Here is a 24613-nt window from a genome sequence, read left to right as displayed (position 1 = left end):
AATAATAATAATAATATATAAAGAGTATATTAAAAAGAATACAATAAGCTACATTTATAACAAGAAGCGATTTTTAAATCAATATAAAGTATATGTATATAAAAGTATATATATATATATATATATATATATATGAAGAGTTCAGATGCAAAAGCCTCTAAGTGCCATCTGAAATTTTCTTATAGAATGAGCATTTTTATCAAGCTCGTACATATAAGTTAAAAAACTAATTATATATATATATATATAAAAATAAATGGTGAAGGGGGTATAAAAATGAGCTGCAATAGGAATGATTCATATATTCCACCAATTTCAATAGAGCCTCATGGTCAAAAAAACGGCTCCTAATGATCAGAAAAGAAACTGTGACGAGTGAACCGACTGAAAAGCAATAGCAGCAAATGACAGGCATAGACACAAAGGAAACATCCTGATGTAGTTTTATTAAAAGTCTATTTACAGAAATGAAGATCTGTGTTTGAGAGTCGTGATTCACTCTGTGCCGTCTTTCGGTATGTTCTTGTAGAGCACGTCTCCAATGAGTTTCCGAACCGCTACAGTGTCACTGATATCTGTAAGGTGCACAAACAAACACACCCATATAGTTTTTATTCTTTTATATGGTGATTATTCTCTGCTTTCCTGCAGAATGTAAAACACTGAAGACTGTGTGCAAAAAAACAAAAGCTTATTTCAAGCATGCTTGTGTGTGTGTGTGTGTGTGTGTGTTGTGCACAGAAACGGGCCAAAGGCATTGTGTAAATGAATTATAAATTCAAAAATGGGTACGAAAGGAGCCCTTGCTGTTGTCAGAATCCACTTCAGACTCATGTAAGATATTTTGGAAACTAAGAGTGGCAAGAAACGAATTGTGGGAGGTTAGGGGCATCAGAGCTCCAAAAAGCCTTGCTTATTAATTCATGCCTCTAATGCTTTTTTAAATATTCTTTTTTAATATATTTGCATAAAATAGTCATTTTATATAAAGTAAAATTCAACTAAAACAAACCATCCAATCCACTAACTGAAATTTCGACCCTCATCTTTTACATTTTCCCATAGGGAATTAAAAAGGCGTCAGTCATTAACCTAGAATTAAAAGCGGTTTCTAACAAGAAAAAAATACATTTGTTAAATATTCAGTGACATTTATTGGTGAACACTTCGGGTTTAAAAGCCTCATTTGGTATAAATCTCCACTTATATCCTACAAACATCACTAATGGTATATAGCTCTCCATCTTTCGTGATTCCTCTCACCTGCAGGAGTTCATTGCGGCTGCGTCCCGTGGCACGGTTAGCTAATCGCGCTTTGAAAATCACGTTGTGGGAGCTCATCAGACTCAGAGGATGAATAATTAACAGTGGCCCCAGGAAGTCAAGCTGGCTTTTCATTAACAACTGTGCATGTGGCAGGAGTCTGAGTGAGCAGAATGACCTGACCCCCCCTTGGCCCAGTCAAACACTTTTGAATACGCCGGCAAAATTATGCCGCGTCCCAAGAAATTGAAATGACGGGGCGCAAGAACACGACTTCAAGAGTCTCTTCAGCCTCTGTGGTGGAATTAGCATGAAAACACTTTCAGAAGAACAGGATTTGTTGCAGGGGTTATTTTTTCACCAGTCAAAACAGAAAAATCAATTTTACACCGTACAATTCTAGATTGGAATTAAAAAAACTTGCATATTGGCCATCATAACTTAATCAGAGTTTCATAGATATATTTTGCCATATGCTTTCCTGATGAGTGCTTATTACTCATAATGTAAAGTCATGCTCAGTTATAAATGCATTCAGAAACTTGATCTTGCCTATACATCCAATCTTTTCCCCTGCTCCTCCAGATGGTGACTGTGGGCAATGTTGAGCTCTACAAACAATCACACACACACACACACACACACACACACACACACACACACACACACACACACACACACACACACACACACACACACACAGATGTCCACTCACCCACTCCCAGTCTGTGAAGCAGGTCTGGATACTCGGGTCTCTCTTCCAGCACACTCAGAAGGTTGGTGGGCTCCATCCTCTCCAGCTCCACTCTCCAGTACACATAGATCTTATGGTTAAAGCTCACATAGACCAGGCAGGGGCTGTTCCTCCCATCCTTACATGCATACTGACCTAATGGAGGAAACAGGAACGTGACAAAAAGGACACATTACAGACTATATTACTAAATGTAAAAATGAACATTTAATAAAAAATTATAAATGTGTAAATTATTACATTATCTAATAAATAATGTATTTGTTTATATTAAAAAAACTACCTCTATATACAGTACCAGTCAAAAGTTTGGAAACATTACTATTTTTAATGTTTTTGAAAGAAGTCTCACTCAAGCCTGCAGTTAAAAAAACAAACAAAAAAACAGTAATATTATGAAATATTATTACAATTTAAAATAATGGTTCTCTTTTTTAATATACTTTAAAATGTAATTTATTTTTGTGATGCAAAGCTGAATTTTCATCAGCAAGTACTCCAGTCTTTGGTGTCTTATGATCCTTCAGAAATCATTCTAATATGATGATTTGATACTCAGTTATTATCAATGATGGAAACAGTTGTGCTGTTTAATATATTTTTTTGGAATACTTTTTTTCAGGATTCATTGAGTAAAACGTTAACAGCATTTATTCATAAAAACAGCATTTATTCAAAATAAAAACATTTCTAACAATATAAATCGTTACCATCACCTTTTATTATTTTAACGCATCCTTGTTGAATTAAAGTACTAATTTCTTAAAAAAAAAAAAAAAAGAGTTATTTTTCCCAAACTTTTGAACGGTAGTGTATATTGTTACAAAGATTTCTATTCTAAATAAATACAGTTCTTTTTAACTTTTTATTCATCAAATAATCCTGAAAAAAGTATCTCAGGTTATAAAAAAAATATTAAGCAGCACAACTGTTTCCAACATTGATCATAAATCAGCATATTAGAATGATTTCTGAAGGATCATAAGACTGGAGTACTTGCTGATGAAAATTCAGCTTTGCATCAAAAAAATTAATTACATTTTAAAGTATATTAAAAAAGAGAACCATTATTTTAAATTATAATAATATTTCATAATATTACTGTTTTTTTTTTTTTTAACTGCAGGCTTGATGAGCATGAAAGACTTCTTTCAAAAACATTAAAAATAGTAACGTTTCCAAACTTTTGACTGGTACTGTATAATAAAGTAACAAATGTATATCATTGTTACATAACAAATTATCAATCAGTTAGTAATTTAATGCTGTTAACATGATTAAGACAATAATAGCAAATATTGTTTCAATATTTTCGATTTTATAAAATGGATAGCCGTTGAACTGGATTGTGATTGGTCAATACAGCATTTTAGCCAGGGTTCGAAATGACTTAGGACTCTTGGGGGGTCCCCTAAGATTAAATTATTAAATTATTAAAAATTCTGAAGACTACCTTGCTACACTATATACTGTAGGCAAAATTATATGGACCAATGTTGAAGGTGGGATAATGGTCTTGGGATGTTTTTCATGGTTTGGGCTAGGCCCAGTATTGTAGTGGTGTCTGGAGAAGGGGCTATAATCTAACAGGTAAACCTCTAACTCTGGAGCAACAAAGTTACAAGTTCTTTTTCTCTCCATGATGCAGGATTCTAAATTAAGAAAAATAATATTAGCTTCATAGATAGCTTACCAAGCTCTCATGTATATACTCATTTATGCTCAAATCACATTCACTTTAATCAACTCACAGACCTGGTTATCTTTCGTAATCACTGACTGTACAAGTATAGGTTGTTAAGCTAGCTTTGAATAACTAGTCTAGCTGCTAGGTCTGCTATGGAAGCTTGTTTCCGCCACAGAATAAAACATTTTAAAAGAAAATTGCGACTTTTTATATCACAATTGCAAGTTTACATCTCGCAATTCTGACTTTATTTCTCAGAATTGCGAGATATAAAGTAAGAATTGCGTGAAATAAAGTCAGAATTCTGACTTTTTTTCTCGCAATTGCGACTTCAGGCTATATCATGCAATTCTGACTTTATAACACATAATTGCGAGTTTATATCTCGCAATTCTGACATCTTTTCTCAGAATTGTGAGATATAAACTAACAATTGTGAGATATAAACTCCAATAAGGAAAAAAAGACGGACTTTTTTTTACCTCAGAATAGTTTATCTCACAATTGCGACTTTATATCATGCAATTCTGACTTTATATCTCCCAATTGCGTATTATAAAGTCAGAATTGCGAGATATAAATGCAATTCTGAGGAAAAAAAGTCAGAATTTCAAGTATATTTCTCGCAATTGCGAATTTATATCTCATAATTCTGACTTTATAACACGCAATTGCGACTTTATATCACGCAATTTTGACTTAACACACAATTGCAACTTTATATCACGCAATTCTGACTTTATAACCTGCAATTGCGACTTTATATCACGTAATTCTGAGATAAAAAGTCAGAATTGTGAGATGTAAACTCGCAATTGTGAGAAAAAAAAGTCAGAATTGTGAGATTAAAAAGTCGCAATTACCTTTTTTATTTTTCACTCTGTGGCGGAAACAAGCTTCCATAGTCTGCTGTTAGCTGGCAGATCATTTGGCTTCATACACATAACGTTACAGATAGCAAGAAACGTTGACAAACGTACTCTTCTAATCATTACACTGGGTATCTAGTTAATGCAACTTTTGATATAGGAACTCGAACTCCTAATATTTTACTATAATCAATTATGGAGATATAAATATAATCGAAGCACTTACAGGATTTTCATTCAGGATTTCACTCTTTGTTTCGTTTTGCCGCGTTCAGCTACAGCACATATCTGCGGGAGCACCACAACAACAATCTGTGACGCTGTATAGGAACTCACTCGGCTAACAGCTGCCCTGATTGCTGCCTCGCGCTAGGAAATAAATTAATCACTGTTATAAATATAAAACGTCACTAAAGACCTATAATTTTCACAATCATTTTAATGTTAAAATATATTTGTTGGGGACCCCCCAAAATCCAAAAATAAATTCTTATGGGGGGTCCCTAATGACTTATGGAGGGTCCGGGACCCCCCCAGACCCCCCTCATTTCGAACCCTGATTTTAGCCCTGTTTAAGTAAATTCTATGGTAACAGTTATGAAGTCAAACATCTGTTTATGACGTTTCTGTGCAGCACCCATAGAGACCAACTAGTAACCTTAGTTTACATATTAGTGACTAGATCTTCTAGCGGAGTTGTAGCTCAAAATGTAATTAATTAATAAAATAAGCAAACAAACAAAATATATGTTATATTATATATAAAATATTTACATGTATTCAAAATAAAATAATAAATATATAAATGAACTAGATGTACCGCATCGCGGTACAAAATATGACCGCCGCTCAGGCCTGCACTGGCTTGCCACAAAAATAAATGACGTGGAGTAATTTGGCTGTATTGCGTGTTTATGTATATACCTAAAAAAAGTAATAGTATGTGCATGTCTGTCTGTGTGTGTGTGTGTGTGTGTGTGTGTGTGTATGTGTGTGTGTGTTTGTGTATGTGTGTGTCTGTGTGTGTGTGTGTGTGTGTGTCTGTGCGTGTATGTATGTGTGCGTACATGTGTGCGCGTGTGTGTTTGTGTGTGTGTGTCTGTGCATGTGGATTTGTATGTGTGTGTATGGGTGTGTGTCTGTGCGTGTGGATGTCAGTGTGTGTGCATGCTTGCGTTTCTTTGTATTCCTGCATGTGTGTGTGTGACAGTATCATCCTAAACCAGCAACCCTTCGCTCAACAGCACCATCTACAGGCCGATGAGTGTACAGTCACTAAATGTGCACATAAATGAATTTATTTTATACCCCCCCATGGATGAAATTCTACAAAACTTAGCAGAGGATACCCCCAGAGGATGTCAAGTTAATCATACACATGAAATATGGTGCAGTTCTGAACATCTCCACTGAAGATAGGGGCAATTAAAGCAGAATAATATTGCATTTTCATTTTTTATGGGAGGGGCGCAAATCACAAATGAGTGATTATGGGCTAGGTTGATGTGGGCCCTTAAGAGCAACATACCATAAAAATTTCTTCATCCTCGTTGCCACGGTTCAGGTAGTTATTTAGGAAAAACTGCATTTTTTTGGGTTTGGGGGGGCCCAGCGCGGGGGGGGGGGGGGGGAGTGGCCCCCGGGGACCAAACGAAATTTTTCCGTAGAAGTCTAGTGGGGCTACATGCCCACCAAATTTCATGTTCCCCGGTGCTTCGGTGTCCCTGGTATCGTTGACGAAAAATTTACGGGGGCCCAAGCTCAGGGGGGGAAGTGGCCCCCGGGGACCAAACGAAATTTTTCCGTAAAAGTCTAGTAGACCAACATACCATAAAAATTTCTTCATCCTCGGTGCCACGGTTCAGGTAGTTATTTAGGAAAAACTGCATTTTTTTGGGTTTGGGGGGCCCAGCGCGGGGGGGGAGTGGCCCCCGGGGACCAAACGAAATTTTTCCTTAGAAGTCTAGTGGGGCTACATGCCCACCAAATTTCATGTTCCCCGGTGCTTCAGTGTCCCTGGTATCGTTGACAAAAAATTTACGGGGGCCCCAGCGCGGGGGGGGGGGAAGTGGCCCCCGGGGACCAAATGAAATTTTTCCCTAAAAGTCTAGTAGACCAACATACCATAAAAATTTCTTCATCCTCGGTGCCACGGTTCAGGTAGTTATTTAGGAAAAACTGCATTTTTTTGGGTTTGGGGGGGCCCAGCCCGGGGGGGGGAGTGGCCCCCGGGGACCAAACGAAATTTTTCCTTAGAAGTCTAGTGGGGCTAAATGGCCACCAAATTTCATGTTCCCCGGTGCTTCGGTGTCCCTGGTATCGTTGACGAAAAATTTACGGGGGCCCCAGCGCGGGGGGGGGAAGTGGCCCCCGGGGACCAAACGAAATTTTTCCGTAAAAGTCTAGTAGACCAACATACCATAAAAATTTCTTCATCCTCGGTGCCACGGTTCAGGTAGTTATTTAGGAAAAACTGCATTTTTTGGGGTTTGGGGGGGCCCAGCGCGGGGGGGGAGTGGCCCCCGGGGACCAAACGAAATTTTTCCTTAGAAGTCTAGTGGGGCTACATGCCCACCAAATTTCATGTTCCCCGGTGCTTCGGTGTCCCTGGTATCGTTGACGAAAAATTTACGGGGGCCCCAGCGCTGGGGGGAAGTGGCCCCCGGGGACCAAACGAAATTTTTCCGTAAAAGTCTAGTAGACCAACATACCATAAAAATTTCTTCATCCTCGGTGCCATGGTTCAGGTAGTTATTTAGGAAAAACTGCATTTTTTTGGGTTTGGGGGGGCCAAGCGCGGGGGGGGAGTGGCCCCCGGGGACCAAACGAAATTTTTCCTTAGAAGTCTAGTGGGGCTACATGCCCACCAAATTTCATGTTCCCCGGTGCTTCGGTGTCCCTGGTATTGTTGACGAAAAATTTACGGGGGCCCCAGCGCTGGGGGGAAGTGGCCCCCGGGGACCAAACGAAATTTTTCCGTAAAAGTCTAGTAGACCAACATACCATAAAAATTTCTTCATCCTCGGTGCCACGGTTCAGGTAGTTATTTAGGAAAAACTGCATTTTTTGGGGTTTGGGGGGGACCTGCGCGGGGGGGGAGTGGCCCCCGGGGACCAAACGAAATTTTTCCTTAGAAGTCTAGTGGGGTTACATGCCCACCAAATTTCATGTTCCCCGGTGCTTCGGTGTCCCTGGTATCGTTGACGAAAAATTTACAGGGGCCCCAGCGCGGGGGGGAAGTGGCCCCCGGGGACCAAATGAAATTTTTCCGTAAAAGTCTAGTAGACCAACATACCATAAAAATTTCTTCATCCTCGGTGCCACGGTTCAGGTAGTTATTTAGGAAAAACTGCATTTTTTGGGGTTTGGGGGGGCCCACCGCGGGGGGGGAGTGGCCCCCGGGGACCAAACAAAATTTTTCCTTAGAAGTCTAGTGGGGCTACATGCCCACCAAATTTCATGTTCCCAGGTGCTTCGGTGTCCCTGGTATCGTTAACGAAAAATTTACAGGGGCCCCAGCGCGGGGGGGGGAAGTGGCCCCCGGGGACCAAATGAAATTTTTCCGTAAAAGTCTAGTAGACCAACATACCATAAAAATTTCTTCATCCTCGGTGCCACGGTTCAGGTAGTTATTTAGGAAAAACTGCATTTTTTGGGGTTTGGGGGGGCCCAGCGCGGGGGGGGAGTGGCCCCCGGGGACCAAACGAAATTTTTCCTTAGAAGTCTAGTGGGGCTACATGCCCACCAAATTTCATGTTCCCCGGTGTTTCGGTGTCCCTGACGAAAAATTCAGTAAGGTGACGGGAAAAAAAAAAAAAAAAAACTTTGACAATCCCTATATGACCGCTTTCGCTAGCGGCGGTCATAATAAGTATCCCAGTAACTTGTTGCCTACATGTAATGTAAAGAAAAGAAATGTTAAGGTTACACTGTTCCTTACCAGAAATCACGGAGACATGACAATATAACATAAAACATGAATTGTGAATTGTGTGGTAGTCTAATTCATTTAAAGGTATTTGAGTTACCACCAGATACTAGTTTAAATTGGACACAAACCATGGTTTCAAATATGTAAATGTATGCAAAGGCTCTGTTTACTATAACTGCTACTATAAAAACATCGATCAACACTTTTCAAGCTGATAAGCTTGAATGAATGCTTATTAAATCAAATTACACCTCTGCGTTTTTGTTTACACCTTCGAATGGAAATCACTGATCAGGAATTCACTGGTGCTGTATAGACAAGACCACATAATGTTTCACATGACGTCTGATCTCTTTAGCATTAGAATATGTTTTTCTCCAGAGAGACTTTGAGTGTAAGAGCAGCACCTCTCCGTGACATTCCCATCATACAGCAGACTCACAGAGACTGGGGCTGAATTTTAATGAGCGCACACTCCCTCCACATTTGCTCTCTGCATTTTCACCAGAAGAAAATGAAGACACAGGTGTATGAGCTGATAAACATTACACGTACTGTGTGAGGCTTTGTTGTACATGAGTCAGCGGTCTTTCAATGTCAACATGAATGCAAGTCATGACGCTTTTGTGTGCATCACATCTAGCAATTTAATTCTCCTAATGCAACAGTTTCAATACTTCACCAATGTGCACTGCGATGAAAGAAAGAGAGAAAAAAAGGTGATAAAAGGAACAGGAAGATGCAAGCAGAAATGAGAGAGACAGGTATAGAAATGAAACCCTGCAGATCCTTCTACTACCATAAATTAATATTAAAAGGAAAATAGTCTTTTTATCTTTGATAAATAGACAGACAGACAGACAGACAGACAGACAGACAGACAGACAGACAGACAGACAGACAGACAGACAGACAGACAGATAGATAGATAGATAGATAGATAGATAGATAGACTTCTAAATATGAGACCCTGGACCACAATATGGGTAAATTTTTGGAAATAAATAAGCTTTCTATTGATGTATAGTTTGTTAGGAAAGGTCAATATTTGGCCGAGATACAACTATTTGAAATTCTGGAATCTGAGGGTGCAAAAAAAATCGAAACATGAGAAAAATGGCCTTTAAAGTTGTCCATTTATTTTCGCGATTTTTTCACAAAAATAAATGTTTTATATATTTACGGTAGAAAATTTACAAAATATCTTCATGGAACATGATCTTTACTTAATATCTGAATGATTTTTGGCATAAAAGGAAAATGTATAATTTTGACCCATACAATGTATTGTTGGCTATTGCCACAAATATACCTGTGCAACTTGTGACTGGTTTTGTGATCCAGGGTCACATATATGAAATTGTTGCTCATGATTTCAAAATAAAAGTTTAAACCCATGCTCTGAATTTGCATGTTTTGATGTCCACATGTTCAGAAATTACAGTGGCTGTGGCATCCTACGGAAGTGGCCAAGCGGACATTTGAATGCAGAATGCAGAATCCGGGGGGAAAATGGTGTTTGGCCAATATTAAACAAGGATTTGATCATGCTGTAAAGTGTAACAACAATGCAATCTTTTTTTTTAAAGAATGAGATGTTTTTTAATTAGAGTAATGAGAATTTGGGGGGAAATATGCTTTGAATTTAATTGTCATGAAAATAATATCAGAATGGAAAACATTTTCTTAAAGCAAAATATGACATATTTTATATATTCGGAACAAATCCCCCCCCCCCCAAAAAAAAAACTTTTTTTTTTTTTTTTTTACTTATTTTTTTTTTTTTTTGGGTGAATGTGTTCCGAACATGTTCTTGACGAAAAATGATAAGATTCATCTTGATACTGATAGAGACTATAAGAGAAGCTCACCCGCACAGAATGCATTCACATTTTCATCAAACTGGAATCGGACCACCATACGCATATGATCGATGATGTAAGTCTGGCCGTCCCAGGCACAGGCCACCACTTCCTCTCTCTCATCGCCCTTAACACATGTACAAAAACACACCAAACTCTAATACACATCAGGTAGAGCACTTTTTTGGTGCATTTTCTGGTAGTCAAAAATCTCTGAAACATGAACATAGAAAAGTTCTAGTATCATTTCTTTGCAGATGGTTTGATATTTTATGTTATTAAATTATATACACTGTATAGACCAATTTCAAGCCGACGTCACAGTTACGTCACGGCGTTAGCTGGTGGCAAAAGGAAGAGCGGCCAATACAAACAAGCACATATTCGGCTCATTATAAGGAGCTTAAATTATTATTATTATTATTAAATGTCATCTTGTTGTGTTGTTGGGTACAAGAATCAACGGAGTACAGGCTCCAATTTGAAATTTTATCGCATAATGTTTTCTAAATGATTGTGATTTTTTGTGAATCATCTATGATTTTATACATAGTTTTGATTGATTGTGACTACTTTTTGAAGAACCTGGTAAAAAAGGGTAATCGAAATAAATACATAGTTAAAAAATGAATATGCTGTATCTGGAATTTTTATTTAATCGCATTCGTTAAAATTGCACCGTAATGTCACTTACATTGTCGTCTTTGTGTCTGGTGGCCGTGGCGCTGGCCAGGCAGAACTGCGGATCGGATAGGCTACCACACAAGTCTTGTACGTGGCCATTAAAGTTATAGGCATCTAAAGATTTATATGCCCTCAGTTTCTGTTTACGCTCAGTTTCTCTATCGGGTAGGTGTAGAAGTCAGTCCACTCAACCGGAGACTAACGTTAATGTTAATCCTGTCAGATCGTCCATTCATTGACTGCGTGTATGGTCAGCCAATCTGGGATGTCTGTTAAAATTAACTTTTGCAAATAACAATCGCGGTCCTGGACAGTGAATAACCTTGCACATTAAGATAAAATCGGATTTTCTCCAGTCATTATTAAAAAAACAAGCTAACAAAACTTGCAAACCTACGTTAGTGAAGCGGCCAGAGGGCTCGTTCTGCCACCACCTAAGCTCCGCCCACACAAAAACGTCACCATGTTTACCAACTGAAAATTGGTCTATATGCACTTAAATAGTTTTTGGGGGCCACTGTACACTCAGACTTACAGTGACATCCAGCTTCTGGAGGGCAAAAAGCTGGTGGTCCACCTGCACAGACCACAAGAGCTTCTCAGAGCTGTCCATGAGCTTCAGCGTTCCTGGAAGACCACCATTCAATGAAAAACAGCAACAACAGCAGCTAATGAAAAACAACAACAACAGCTAACCAATAACATCAGTCCACTGCTGTCCGAACAATCAGGTTTGAATTTGTACTGTGTAAATGAGTGGCCATGGAGACTGACGTGAAGAACAAGCCTGCACTTTTAGAGTAAAAAGCCAATCTTTATACACACCTGAGCCCAGAGTGACCGAAGAACAGAGTGAACAGAGAAAACACATGTGCTCGGCTCATGTTTTCTCTACTACATCAAATAATGAAGTGGACTAATCAGACACTCACCGTCTAGAGTGCAAAGAGCAAACAAGCCACCTTTAGACGAATCATCCTTAGAACCTGCAGAAAACAGAAATAAGTCATGTCATTAGATTTGTTTGTTTGTTCAATTCTGAGAATGATTTGTGATTAGCGATGGACTAATATTACAACAACTTTTATACATGATATAATAGCTATAATTACATTTTAATATAAATATACTAATGCACATTTTTTTTAAATAAACATTATTATATAAATACATTTTCATATATATACTATATTTTAAAAATAAATGTTTATTAAAATAATACATTAATAAATAATTAGAAAATAACCAAGTAAATAAATAAATGTATTTTTTTATTAAAAATAAAAATATATATAATTTGATTATTATTTTGTTATTAACTACAAATAACAATTTTAATATAAATATATTATATACACAATTTTTGCTTTGAACATTTTATTAAAATAATCTAAATATTATATGTAAACTTTATTATTTTAATTAAAATAACATTTATTTATTAAAAATACTTTATTTATAATTTGATTATAATTTTAATGTTACTGCCAATAAGCAATAAATGGCCAATATTAAAATCCTTTATTATATTGTGTAAATAAACTAAAAAATAAAGTACTACAAGTTATCAATTGTTTTAAATCCTACAAGTGAATTTAGAAATCATTACACATTGTAATAGACAGAGTAAAACATATTACATAAAATTTAAGCAAGTGTTAGATAGCAAAGTTAAATCATACATCAAATATCATTCAATCCCATTAAACTGATAATTTGTTTTTGTGGTGGTGAGCCAGTGAAAATCTTGGGAGAGCTAGTAAAAATCTGAACTACTAGTGACTTATTATTGAGTCATACTATACAAATGCAAATTTTGTAAGGATATGTGTGCTGCATGTGCAGTATTCAATCTAAATGTGTGTGAGCATGCTCTCTCAGTACCTCTGCAAATGCTACCAATCAAATGAGTGGACACGTTCTTGTTATGGATGCGTCCGGAGGTAAGATGAAGGACAACGTCTCTGGAAGAACCCTCCCTGGGTACACACAGCACATGCTGAATTACTCCCAAATTCAGTTTTGGATATGTTTTGAATTATTTAGTACCTCGCTGTGATTCTCTCACTTGCAAGGAGATGCCGTGTTTTCATCCCCAGGTCCTGCAGCGCCCTCTTGTGTCCAAGAGCACGTCAGAATAGCATAGCCACAGCCAGGCTGAGACACCATGAGCTCAGGGAGACCTTCTGGACTTGGGTTAACTGAGAGACTGTCAACCTGGTGAAAGCAGATAAAAAGACTGTAATAGTAGTTTGACTTCACGTTGGCCTGACGTTTGGTGCATCTAAATCAGTACCTGACCCTCCAGAAGCCATTTCTTCAGTAAGACCAGCTGACCAGAGCTCACATCTGAAGCATCAGAAGGTTCCTCCCACCTGAAGGCCCGCACCACCCGGTCCGTGTAGCCGACGACAAGCTCACAGCGCCCGTCTCCATCTTAAATGCCACAAAACACTTCAATATTCTCATGACTTAAAAAGGTTTAAAGATCTTTGAGCATGTCATATGCAAACTCCTCACCGATATCACTGATGAGCATGGCTTTGGTATTGGCGGGGATGTGCTGGGTGTAACTGGGCTTCTGTTCTTCACCAAGCGAGCCGTCCTGCTGACTTGAGGAGTCTGACTTGGCTGCAGAAGCACTGATATCAAACAGGTGAAACCAGCCCTCCGCACCCACCGCCACAACAAAGTTCTGACAGAGCAGAAAGAAAGTCATGTTACAAATGTGACGCAATGAAAGACTTATATAAGATTTGTGATTTTTATTTTATTAAAATGTACCATGGTACGACAATGTTTTTTGAACCATGAATAGTGAATCTGGAGAGCTTATGGCCAAAAAAAGTAAAATAAATAATAATACAAAATAATATGTAAAAAGTATCATTAATTGATAAGTTGTTATGTAATATATAACAATTAATATTTATGCATTTACTTGGAAATAAAGTTATAAGGTTTTACTAAAAATCCTTACACATATAACATTTAAAAATAAATAAATTATAATTAATATTAATTAGTATATATGAATATTATATATTAAATAATAATGTATTTACCATAAATAAAACACCCACACACATATATAACAATAATATTATTTATACATTAAAAATACTGTATTCTGTTAAATATGTGTGTGTATGTATATATATATATATATATATATATATATATATATATATATATATATATATATATATATATATATATATATGGAGTGGGAGATATATATACATATATAAGGGACTAAAAACATGCTAAACGGTAAGCAGTAGACAAACAAATTTTCAATTAACATATATATATTTTCAATTAACATATATATATATATATATATATATATATATATGTTAATTGAAAATATATATATGTTAATTGAAAATTTGTATGTCTACTGCTTACCGTTTAGCATGTTTTAGTCCCTTCAAAGACAAAATATTGTAGGAAACTGTCATATATCATGGTTTGTGGACATAGTACAATGATGATATAATTTTAATTATCTTGGATTACTATGTAAATACCATGGTACATGATTGAATAAGGTAAAAGTTCAACATCATGGTATTATTATTTGATACCATAACAGGCACTTTTTGTAAGGGAGGAAGACAGAGAAAGATAATCTTACCCTTCCTTTGTTGCAAACATCTCCCACTCCAACACATGTTAACTGTGAATAAAAACAGCTTGATTGATTCAAATACATTCATTCATCACTATTCAACCATGTACATCAGTAAAGTGAACTCCTCACCATGCCAATACATGTTCGCGTGATCCACGGCTTACAGTCATCATTTTTATAGATGTACAACTTCCCACTAGTGTCACCCACCACCAGCTCATTCAACTGCAGAAAAACATCTGGTTAACTTCATGCACAGAAAACTTAGCTACTGTAACAGATACACTATTAAATATGACAGCGATACACACCAGCCATAAGACCTGGCAGATATTATGATACACCGTGTCATAAACTCACTTCTGTCTACCATACACATTCTATACACACAGACTTTTGTTACTTACAGAGTCATTATCTGCATCTCCAAGACAAATGGCGTGAGGAAAGAGTGTTCCTGTGAAGTCTAAACTCACGCGCTGCACATAACTTACCGAGCGCATGACCCTTCAACTATACACACTGCAGACTAACGATTAAAATGTATTAAACAGCAGTAAAAACACTCATATTTCAGATACACCTTGGAGTTGCATCCAGTACAAACAAATGCACATGATCTGTTTGGGCTTCGTTGTTTCAAAATAAAAGTCCGAGGAAACGGTACTTTATAAGAGTCCCCCATGCATACACTAAAGAAATGTATATTTATACAGCAATGATGCATTCAATTGATCAAAAATAATAGTAGATTTAATAATGTAACAAAATATTCCTATTTCAAATAAATGTTGTTCTTCTGAACAGCAAATAATTCTGAAAACAATGTATCACAGCTTACATAAAAAACAAACGAAAAAAAAAAAACCCTGTAAAATCCCCTAAAAAGTTTTATGAAATTGCCAACCAATCACGGTTGTTTAAAAGATGTGGAAAAATAAGGCTAAATTTATCACCACATTTTTTATAGAGTTTTGTCTTACCACCACAGCAGTTATAATTGCCTGTTTTTCTCCTAAAAAAGTAATAAAAAAAAAAATTTAACCAACACCATAAGGTCTAGTCAGATTCATACAAATAAGTTTATTTAACAAAAAGATCATTTACATTTTTAAACTATTGAAAAATGTAGGCCAGGTTTACAGAACAGAAAGGAAACATAATTCACTGTATGAGCTTTCTCCTCATACTAACACGAGTCCATAAATTCCTGGCACCTCTGGATATGGTCGTCCTCGAAGGGAAACGGAGGCTTTTGAAGGGCTCCCTCATGCAAGTCAGCATCCCAGGCTGGGAGCTTTGCAAGTGCTCTTGGGAAATGTAGTTAATTCTTCTTAACTGTTTGTTATAGTAACTGCGCAGATGGTGTAGTTCCTCCACGGAACCCGAAGAGACGATAGATAGCTCAGAGGGAGTGCTAACCAGGTTCTGAGTTGGCAGTGGGTTTCGCCTCCTTTTTTGTGATAAAGATTGCTGGGCGGGGTCGTTTTTAAGACCCTTTTCTTCTTCACTTGCACAGTCCTGTTCTTTTACGAGGTTGACCTCGACATCAACCTCAAATTTGGGGGTTGGCTTTACATACTCGCTAGCTTCTGAAGGAAGACTTTCAATGTGGTTTTGAGCGAGTTTCTTCTCTATGTTTTGGTGATTCTTAAAGATTTTAGTTTTGTTATGTCCCTCAATGGCTATATTGGACACATCAATCAATGCAGTCTCTGCTTCCTCTTGTGAATCAACTGCATGATCATCCTGAGGAAAGAGAAGAAATGAGATTTATTAAAATTAGTAGGTCTGTCTTTAAGATGAATGCAGAGCTATGGTAAGGCTATTGGCTATGGTTAGCTACAAAACTCCATGCACATCAAAACACTACTTGCGGACACAATAAATTAAAGATTTTAAGATGATTTCATAGCAAAGAAATGAAAAATGAGGTTTGATGTAAACTCTGGGGTGCAATAAACATCATGCATGATAGGTGACACTTGTAAAACATGAGCACAAGCAGGAAGAAAAGTGGTAGATGTTTCCATCATTAAACGCTTAAATGTTCTTAGGCAATGTCTACATGCTTTTGACAATATGGAGTAAGTGAACTGTACTTTTGCTTTCTTCTCCTTACGGACTAGGGAAGAGTCTTGACTTTCTTGGCCACTGATTTTTTGTAGCCACTGTCAGCCGGTCTTTTTCCTTCTACTTTGGCACTACTTTTGTCCCCGGCACTTTCTGACACTTTCTTTACCTGTGGGGCGGCACAACAGTTCTTTACCTGTCGGGGTCTTAAAAATCATTTGGATGAGTGGTCACTATAAACTGTAGGAACACAAGAAATAAAAGGGGTTACTGCATGTTCAAAGAGGGACCATGTAGCTGAAGTGACACCTCCAACTGAAGAGGTTTCACTCGTGATGGGAAAATGCTTGTATTACATGTTGGGCCACTGTTTGTAGATGATCCAATTCCACTATGACTGCTGGGAAAGGGATGTTTAGAGGGTGGTAAATGCATAAACTGAGAGGAAGTCCAATTTGTTTTTGCATCAACTGGACCACACTGATCTTCTGAAATCCTTAAATTTTCCGAGACAATATTCTTCTCAACAAGGCACAGAAATCACATACCACTCAAACGATTTTGATTAGAGAATTTAAGGATTCAGTATGATCTTTGACACAGCCAACTTAAATTAGAATCAAATAAAAAGATTTTTGCAGCTTGTTCAAATTGAATTAGCAAATTTAAGTGGATAAAACAAGAAAACAAGTGACAAAATGTTCAAGACATGCATGTCATTTTACTTTGTTAAAATGAGCTAATGCAAGACAATTCATGAACATTGTGTCACAAATTAATTTCATTGTTCAATCCACTTAAATTTGTAAAATGGAAGCTAAATTAAACTGTTTGTGTTGGAACTACATACATAATGTTTTGTTAACAACTAACTGGGCAGTGGATCTGTAGTTCCCACCATGTATTGCATGGGACTGCATTGGGAGTACATTATTAAAATAAATGTTTTATGTTTTTCAGTAAAGAGAAAGACTTGTTGGTTTAACAAAAACATTTGTTTGAACGAACTTTATTTTAGTTTTACTGACCTAAACTAATTGGGTGGAAACATTTTGCTTAATTTGATTGCTAACTATTTGAAGTTTGGTGATGAAATTACTAAGCTACACAAACACTTTATGAACGTGTTAGTTACTGGGTAAAACAGCGTGTTAACTAAGTGAACTGTGATGCTCCCCTCAAACACTATGATGGCATCTACCTGAAACACAATAAGACTGGAAGAGGTACAATAAAATAAGATAAACAAAAAAGCTCAGTAAATACTACAGAGCAGAGACCAAAGGCCAGATTCAATAAATATAATCTGAAGTTTGATACACAACACTAAATTAAGCAAAACTTCCAATTGAAATGGAGCAAATACAATAAATATTTGTATTACAGTCATGTAGCAAAAAGTAACAAAATAATTAGTTTGAAATTAATCTGGCCAATCGTCACCATTGAAAGAGGTTCAGGAAAGTATTAATCAAACAACCATTAGGAAAAGTTTAAATCTAGAATTTGCTAGAAAAAAAAAACAGGACTACTTGCTACTTGAAATATAAAAAATGCCTGCTGATTTTGTTGACTGTCTTACGGTAGCAGGTGACACCACTCTCCTCATCTTCATAGTGATTGAGTGACCGCCGTTCTTCAAGAGAGATGCCTTACGGCCCAACTTCAAGTAGAAGTAGGTTGTGTAGGGAGTGAAGCTAAAGTCCTCACTTATGTATAAAAAAGAAAAGAGTTAGAGAATAAATATAAAAATGGAAAGGAAATAGTTCATAATCTGTCAAAGTACCTGAAGTAGTCATGCAACAAAAGGTGGGTGATAATGGACTCCACCTCCAAGCGTGACAAGGACGTGACCTTTATCGTTTTGCGCCGCTTAGCGGGCCCTTTGCCCATCCAAGCCTCGCAGACTTTCAGAGGGGTTAGTTTTTCATCCATAGAGCTGGCCATTTCTACTACCTCAACAACGTCTCGAGCATGCTGGGTGATGTCCATTGTGATGTAGTCTGAAAAAAGAACCATCACCCATTGCATAATTGGCCTGATTTGAGTTAAGGTGGGGTCACATTAGGCGAAATTGTCCGAGCAAATGGTCAACTGTCTATTGTGTAGATCAGGGGTGCCCAGTCCTGCTCCTGGAGATGTATCTTCCTGCAAAGTTTAGCTCCAACCCTGATCAAACACACCTAAACCAGCTAATTAAGATCCACAGGACCCAGGAGCACTTGATAATTACAGACAGGACTGTTGGATCTTATCTCTGCAGGTAGGTAGATCTCCAGGAACAGGATTGGGCGCCCCTGGTGTATATAAATGAATCACAGCTCACACAGACGTCACTTTCAAACCAAGCAGCCATCTATTGGTCAACACAGTAAATTTGTGTGACCAACTGAACCCACTGGGAAATCTTTCATCCTCAAACTATATTCCCAATTGTAGGTTGGACTCCTATTAAAATCACTGGATGTCGACAGTGAAAATTCACCAAGCAACAGTAAATGTACAAGCACATTAAGGTAGGTAAGAAACGCTTTACCATTGCCGTGACGACAGACGTCGCACATTTGGTTGCACTCTTCATCATTCCAAACTTCGTCAAAATGAATGGCCATCATAGCACGACGACACCTATGCACACACATAAGAGTCTTGTCTTAAAAAAAAAACCATTTAATTCCATACAACCCTTAAATCAAGTCATATAACTAACTTCCGGTCTCATCTGAACGATTTTTGAAGGCAGCATAATGTATCCTTCATTCCTTTTGATATCCTGTCCTATCCAATCTGTGACAGTTAAGCTAAATAAAAATTACACCTGAACGTTGCGGTTGGTGGTCAGTTTGAGTGTAAATGTATGTTTTATTAAATATTTGATTGGCTGTCACAAAAGCTTGCTCAATTTTTTTGTAGATCATTCAACCATTACGCCTTTCATGCGCAAACGCTGCCTATAAAGTCAATGCCCGATAAGGCAGCGAGGCAACAAGTCAGGTGCCTAATTTTTCCAGACACAACCCAAGTGTGCAGTGGGGGAGGGGGAGGGGGTCGCCAGGACAGGTGTAAGAAGCACTGATAAAACTAACAGGCCACATGGAGTTAACATATAAGGCATTAGTAATGGGTTGTTCAATGCGTCTGTCACATGACAAAAAATGAAAGACTCAGGAGGTGAACTAATCATGCGTTTCATAATTTATCTTTGGCTGCATTAATTCCTCATTTGGAACATGCTAAAAGATGTGCCTTTGAATGTGTACAGGGAATTTGGAATTTAACATTTTAAAAACTCAGTTCAAATGAATGAAATTACTTGAATAAAGGTTAGTTCATTTTGCTAAACAAGAGGATACAAAAGAGTTAAATAAACTGATCTTCCTGTCACTATAAACAATATAGAGTAATCCTGAAAAGAAGAGAAAACACAGAACAATGTTTCACAAACTGAAAAATCTAAATTTAGAAACAAAAACCAGGAGCCAAGTCATTGGTATTCTGAAAATCCTGTGTATTTTGACTCACCTGTCCACATTTTGGCAATATGCTATCATATTCTTTAGCTTCTGCTGCCCAGTATTCTCCATCACAACCATTGTGCTTACTCTGAAGATATCCATAAACCCAAAGAACACAATACAATCTGCTGGGCCATCATCCCTTCCTGGAAAAAATAAAAAGTAAAGAAAAAAAGTCAAGGTGTAACAGAAGTAGCAACAGACCATTTCTTTCGAATTTTGACACGTCTGTGTGAAACAGATTATCAAAAAAGAAAAATATAAGGCATGAACTTCATTGGCATCCATCGGTTGTTGATTGGATGAAGGTAGATCTAAATGTGACATTGCAGTTGACTAACCCTGACTGTAAGAAAGGGGCGGGATTTAAGCAGACTAAAAGCCATACAGCATACGTGACCAGAGAGGAGTCTGTCATTTTACAGCAAGATTGAGCTATGACATTTTGATAAAAAATTACGAGCTCAAAAAACATTTGCATGGATGATTTATTTACAATAAGAAAGAAATAAGAAGAAAAAAGATTTAAAAAAGTTTAGAAAATATGATTCCTACCTGCACGTCCACTCTCCTGATAATAATTTTCAATAGATTTGCTGATGGTGTGATGGATAACAAATCGGACATCAGCCTTGTCAATGCCCATTCCAAAAGCCACAGTGGCAACGACCACCTGCACAAACACAAAAATAAGATAACATGAGGGAACATTACAAAAAAACAAAACAGGCGACAACAACAGCAAGTCTGCAGGTGTAACCTGGATCTTCTTGGAGGACCACCGCTGATGCACCAGAGATTTATCTGAAGGCTCCATGTTGGCGTGGTACGGCTTAGCAAGAATATCCTTCTTCTGCAGGTCTGTAGCCACAACTTCTGCATCCTTTTGGGAGAACACATACACGATTCCTGCAAATACAATTTTTTACACTTATTTTCTTAAGTAGTTTTTGAATAAATGGTGAATAATTTGCAGAGCATTAAGGCCCGTTCACAACAATGATAAATCATAAAACACAATAACGATATGTTTAATCTAAGCACACACTGCTGTTATACCAACTGCCACTTTAAATTCTCAAGCTCTGATTAGTTGTCAATGTTTATATTGTTCATCAGCTGGAATTTTGTTTTTATCAATACAGCTGTGATTCTCATCGAATTAGAACAATTATTAAAACTTTATATCCTTGGTGTGAAGGGCCATTTACTGATAGCAATTGAATTGATTTACCGGACTGGTTTTTGTATCTTCCCTTGATCAATGCTGCAATTTGGTCGGTACAGTCTACGTTATCTTTAAAACAAACCTGTAGAAGTAAGATGACAAATTACTCTAATCTGCTTATTCGGCACTCTTCTAGCAGTGACATCAAGAGAAGAATGCAATGATTTGCAAACCTCGTAGTAAAGGTTTGGTCTGTTGAACGGTGCTGTCAGAGTGATGGGTTCCTGAACACATAGTATCTTCTGGCAATCTTTAAGAACGTTGCTGGTTGCGGTGGCAGTCAGTCCGACCAATGGGACATTGGGGAACTGGCGCTTTAGGATACCCAGGAGCTTGTAATCTAAGAAAAGGAATTAAGTAGGAATTAAATTATGGGTTAGAAGCTTTACTCAGCCTGGATGATGAAAAATCTCACCTGGTCTGAAGTCATGCCCCCACTGACTACAGCAGTGAACTTCATCCACAGCGATGCGTGCCAGCAGACCCATGTTATAGGCCTTTTCGAGTTTGGACATCAGTAGTTTGCTCTTGGCAATTTTCTCTGGGGTTACATAGAGCAACTTGAAGGGGCTGTTTTTATCTATCATCCCTGCCAGGACCTGCTTAGAGTCCTCCTGCAGATGCACATGAATATCAGCACCTGAACGTGAATCAAAACTCTAGATCTACAGAGATGTACAAAGTACATCTGTCATACCGTACCTTTGTACTGGAGGCATTAAGAGTTACCGCCGAGACATTATTGGACTTCAGAGACATCAGCTGATCCTCCATCAGAGACACCAGCGGGGCGATAACTAACGTAAAACCTGCGACCACACAAAGACATGCACAGGAATTCACATCAAAGCATTCAAAATATGTTCTTCATCTACCAAAATGTCTATGAAAGCACAAACCCTTAGAGCAGAGAGCTGGAAGTTGGTAACACAGGCTTTTCCCTCTTCCGGTGGGCATTACCAGGAAAAGGTCTTTCCCTGACATGCTAAGGTTGATGGCCGCCTGTTGCAGGGGACGAAATTTGGAGAGCTGGAACACACTACACAGCTTCGCCTGAACTTCTTTAGACCATGAGAAATCTGATGACAGAGCAACAAACAAAAATAATGTAGATAACCCATTACATCTCTGTAGTTCAACTTCCTTTAGTAAAACAGAGCATTTAACATTAAATACTATGTGGCTAGACTGATTTTGATTAAATTAATGCATCCTAATTTTTTATTTGCAACAGTCACTTTTAGTTTAAAGCTGCTTTGGAACAATATGTGAAAAGTACTGTAAATATAATTTATTTGAAAATGAGCGATACCTGACTCCTCATAGTGCTGTAGGTCCTGTTTGCTGAATGAGGGTTTAGGAGCTTTGCTGGATCCGGAGGGCTGTGCCGAGCTGCAGGCTCCATCCAGGATCTTCAGGAGTTTGTTTTTCCTGGAGTTCAGCTTTGTCTGTTTCTCCAGCAGCTCAGAGATCTGCAGTTCCACCATCTCTAACTCTGCTTCCACGGAGTCCAGTTCTGCTTGAGCATCTTCTGCAAAGAAAAGGACTTTCTTTAGTCTCAATCTCGAAGATACTAAACTTGTACGCATTTATTAGGGAGCGTGTATGCTATGCTCGTCCATGCACTCGTTTTCTACACAAAGCAGTTTTTCCAGGATTCCAGGAAGGACTGCTGCATAATTCCCAGTGTCTCTCACCTCTACATCTCTAATGAGCCGAGCTTCACAGAGATATAATGATGAAAGTCACACCAGTGTGCTTACCTGCCTCACTCCTCAAGGGAATAATAATACACATCCTGACAGTCTAATTCGTCCACTCACATGCACACTTTTCACACACACACACACACACACACACACACACACACACACACACACACACACACACACACACACACATATATAATGCAGAAGAGATACTTACCAGTACTATTTGCCATTTTATACAGTTCTTCAAAGGCACAGATTATGATGACTGTAAGAGAGAGTTAATCAGTATTTTTTGCATAGTGTGACAGTAGAAAATCTAAATAAAGAAGATTTGGTCACTGGAAACTTTTCATTCTTGTTTAAAAGCATAAACAAACCAAATTTAGTGTTTTTTTTTTAATAAATGTGGTTTAAAAGATGTTTACAAATGTTTTACTGGGAAACAAGATTAAAATTATTATTATAAAAAGAAAATAAAAACTCGTAATAGATGCATCATTTCAATAATATCGAGTCTTTGAACAAAATATTAAGACAATTACCGTTAGACCTGCCAACCATTTTACACAGGCCATCTTCACCATTATTAAACAATTTTGCATGACGCTTGTATGATTATTAGTGTTGCATTGGATAATAGATGAAATACGTCATATTTTTGTACGACAAAAACGTGTTCAGAAGCGCGCCATGTTCAACAGAATTTATATTATGTTATGAATAACACATCAAAACGCATTTCTGCTAACTCACCGCTGAGTGATCATAAGCTCTCTGCTTTATTTTCACTTTCTCTTGTTTGCACCAGATGAAGTCCCCGTTGCCCCACGCGACAATTAATCGGGAAACTGACCAATCACGGACATGGAAATACAAGAGTTCAGACGAGACAAGAGTCTTGTGCAAAAGAAAAAATAAACCTACGGTTATCGTATCACAAATACTGATTAAACTAAATGTAGTTATTTATGCATTTCAAGGATGATTTACTGGGGGTAGTACAATGGTTTTATGTAAGAAATGCATTGCAAATTATAGACACCTTCAAGACTGTTAAACATTGGAGACCAGGAAGTGGGTTTTATTTTTCATAATAAAAGTCAATAAAATGTTTGGTGCTGTGGACTGTAGACATTAAAATCCTGAAAACACTACACACACTTCAACACTCTTTTTACATGTGTACTAGTTTATTTAATTGGTTTACCAACAATGTCAAACAGTGGATGTTGTGGATACAGAATTGTATTAGAATTCTCAGCATTTCCACTGGTTTGACCTCTTTCATGTGGTGAAAATAGCACTGCATGCTTCAAGTCATGTTATCATTGGTCTTCCACTATTTCCTAGTTTTGATATCGAAAACTGGACCAGAGTGAGCAAGAGTGCCATTAATCA

General features: G+C 37.6%; 2 protein-coding genes across 6 annotated transcripts; both read right to left on the bottom strand.

The window, feature by feature from the left end:
* Positions 1-261: 261 nt before the first annotated feature.
* Positions 262-15370, bottom strand: itfg2 (integrin alpha FG-GAP repeat containing 2). Its single transcript, XM_081363677.1, has 12 exons — positions 15095-15370; positions 14817-14912; positions 14691-14732; positions 13571-13745; positions 13347-13486; positions 13119-13267; positions 12935-13029; positions 11983-12036; positions 11586-11677; positions 10376-10493; positions 1979-2152; positions 262-575 (listed from the first exon to the last, which is right to left on the bottom strand). Exons 1-12 carry the CDS (start codon positions 15188-15190, stop codon positions 496-498), a joined length of 1311 nt encoding a protein of 436 aa, XP_081219803.1. The 5' UTR covers positions 15191-15370; the 3' UTR covers positions 262-495.
* Positions 15371-15746: 376 nt separating this feature from the next.
* Positions 15747-24283, bottom strand: recql (RecQ helicase-like). Of its 5 annotated transcripts, XM_081363675.1 has the most exons (16): positions 23969-24283; positions 23430-23480; positions 22816-23034; positions 22403-22582; positions 22206-22312; positions 21919-22117; positions 21677-21843; positions 21510-21585; positions 21036-21184; positions 20831-20948; positions 20283-20421; positions 19297-19388; positions 18547-18763; positions 18343-18469; positions 16790-16929; positions 15747-16436 (listed from the first exon to the last, which is right to left on the bottom strand). In XM_081363675.1, exons 2-15 carry the CDS (start codon positions 23443-23445, stop codon positions 16813-16815), a joined length of 1923 nt encoding a protein of 640 aa, XP_081219801.1. In that variant the 5' UTR covers positions 23446-23480; positions 23969-24283; the 3' UTR covers positions 15747-16436; positions 16790-16812. The 5 variants fall into 5 exon arrangements, with proteins under 5 accessions (XP_081219801.1, XP_081219800.1, XP_081219799.1 ...); XM_081363674.1 differs by having other exon boundaries at positions 20831-21184; positions 23969-24059; XM_081363673.1 differs by lacking the exon at positions 16790-16929 and having other exon boundaries at positions 23969-24059.
* Between the last annotated feature and the right edge of the window lie 330 nt (positions 24284-24613).

This window comes from Scardinius erythrophthalmus (genome assembly GCF_964197995.2).
Source record: "Scardinius erythrophthalmus genome assembly, chromosome: 4".
Taxonomy (NCBI): domain Eukaryota; kingdom Metazoa; phylum Chordata; class Actinopteri; order Cypriniformes; family Leuciscidae; genus Scardinius; species Scardinius erythrophthalmus.
The sequence above is the reverse complement of the archived record's forward strand: the minus strand, read 5'-3'. Positions and strand labels throughout refer to the sequence as shown.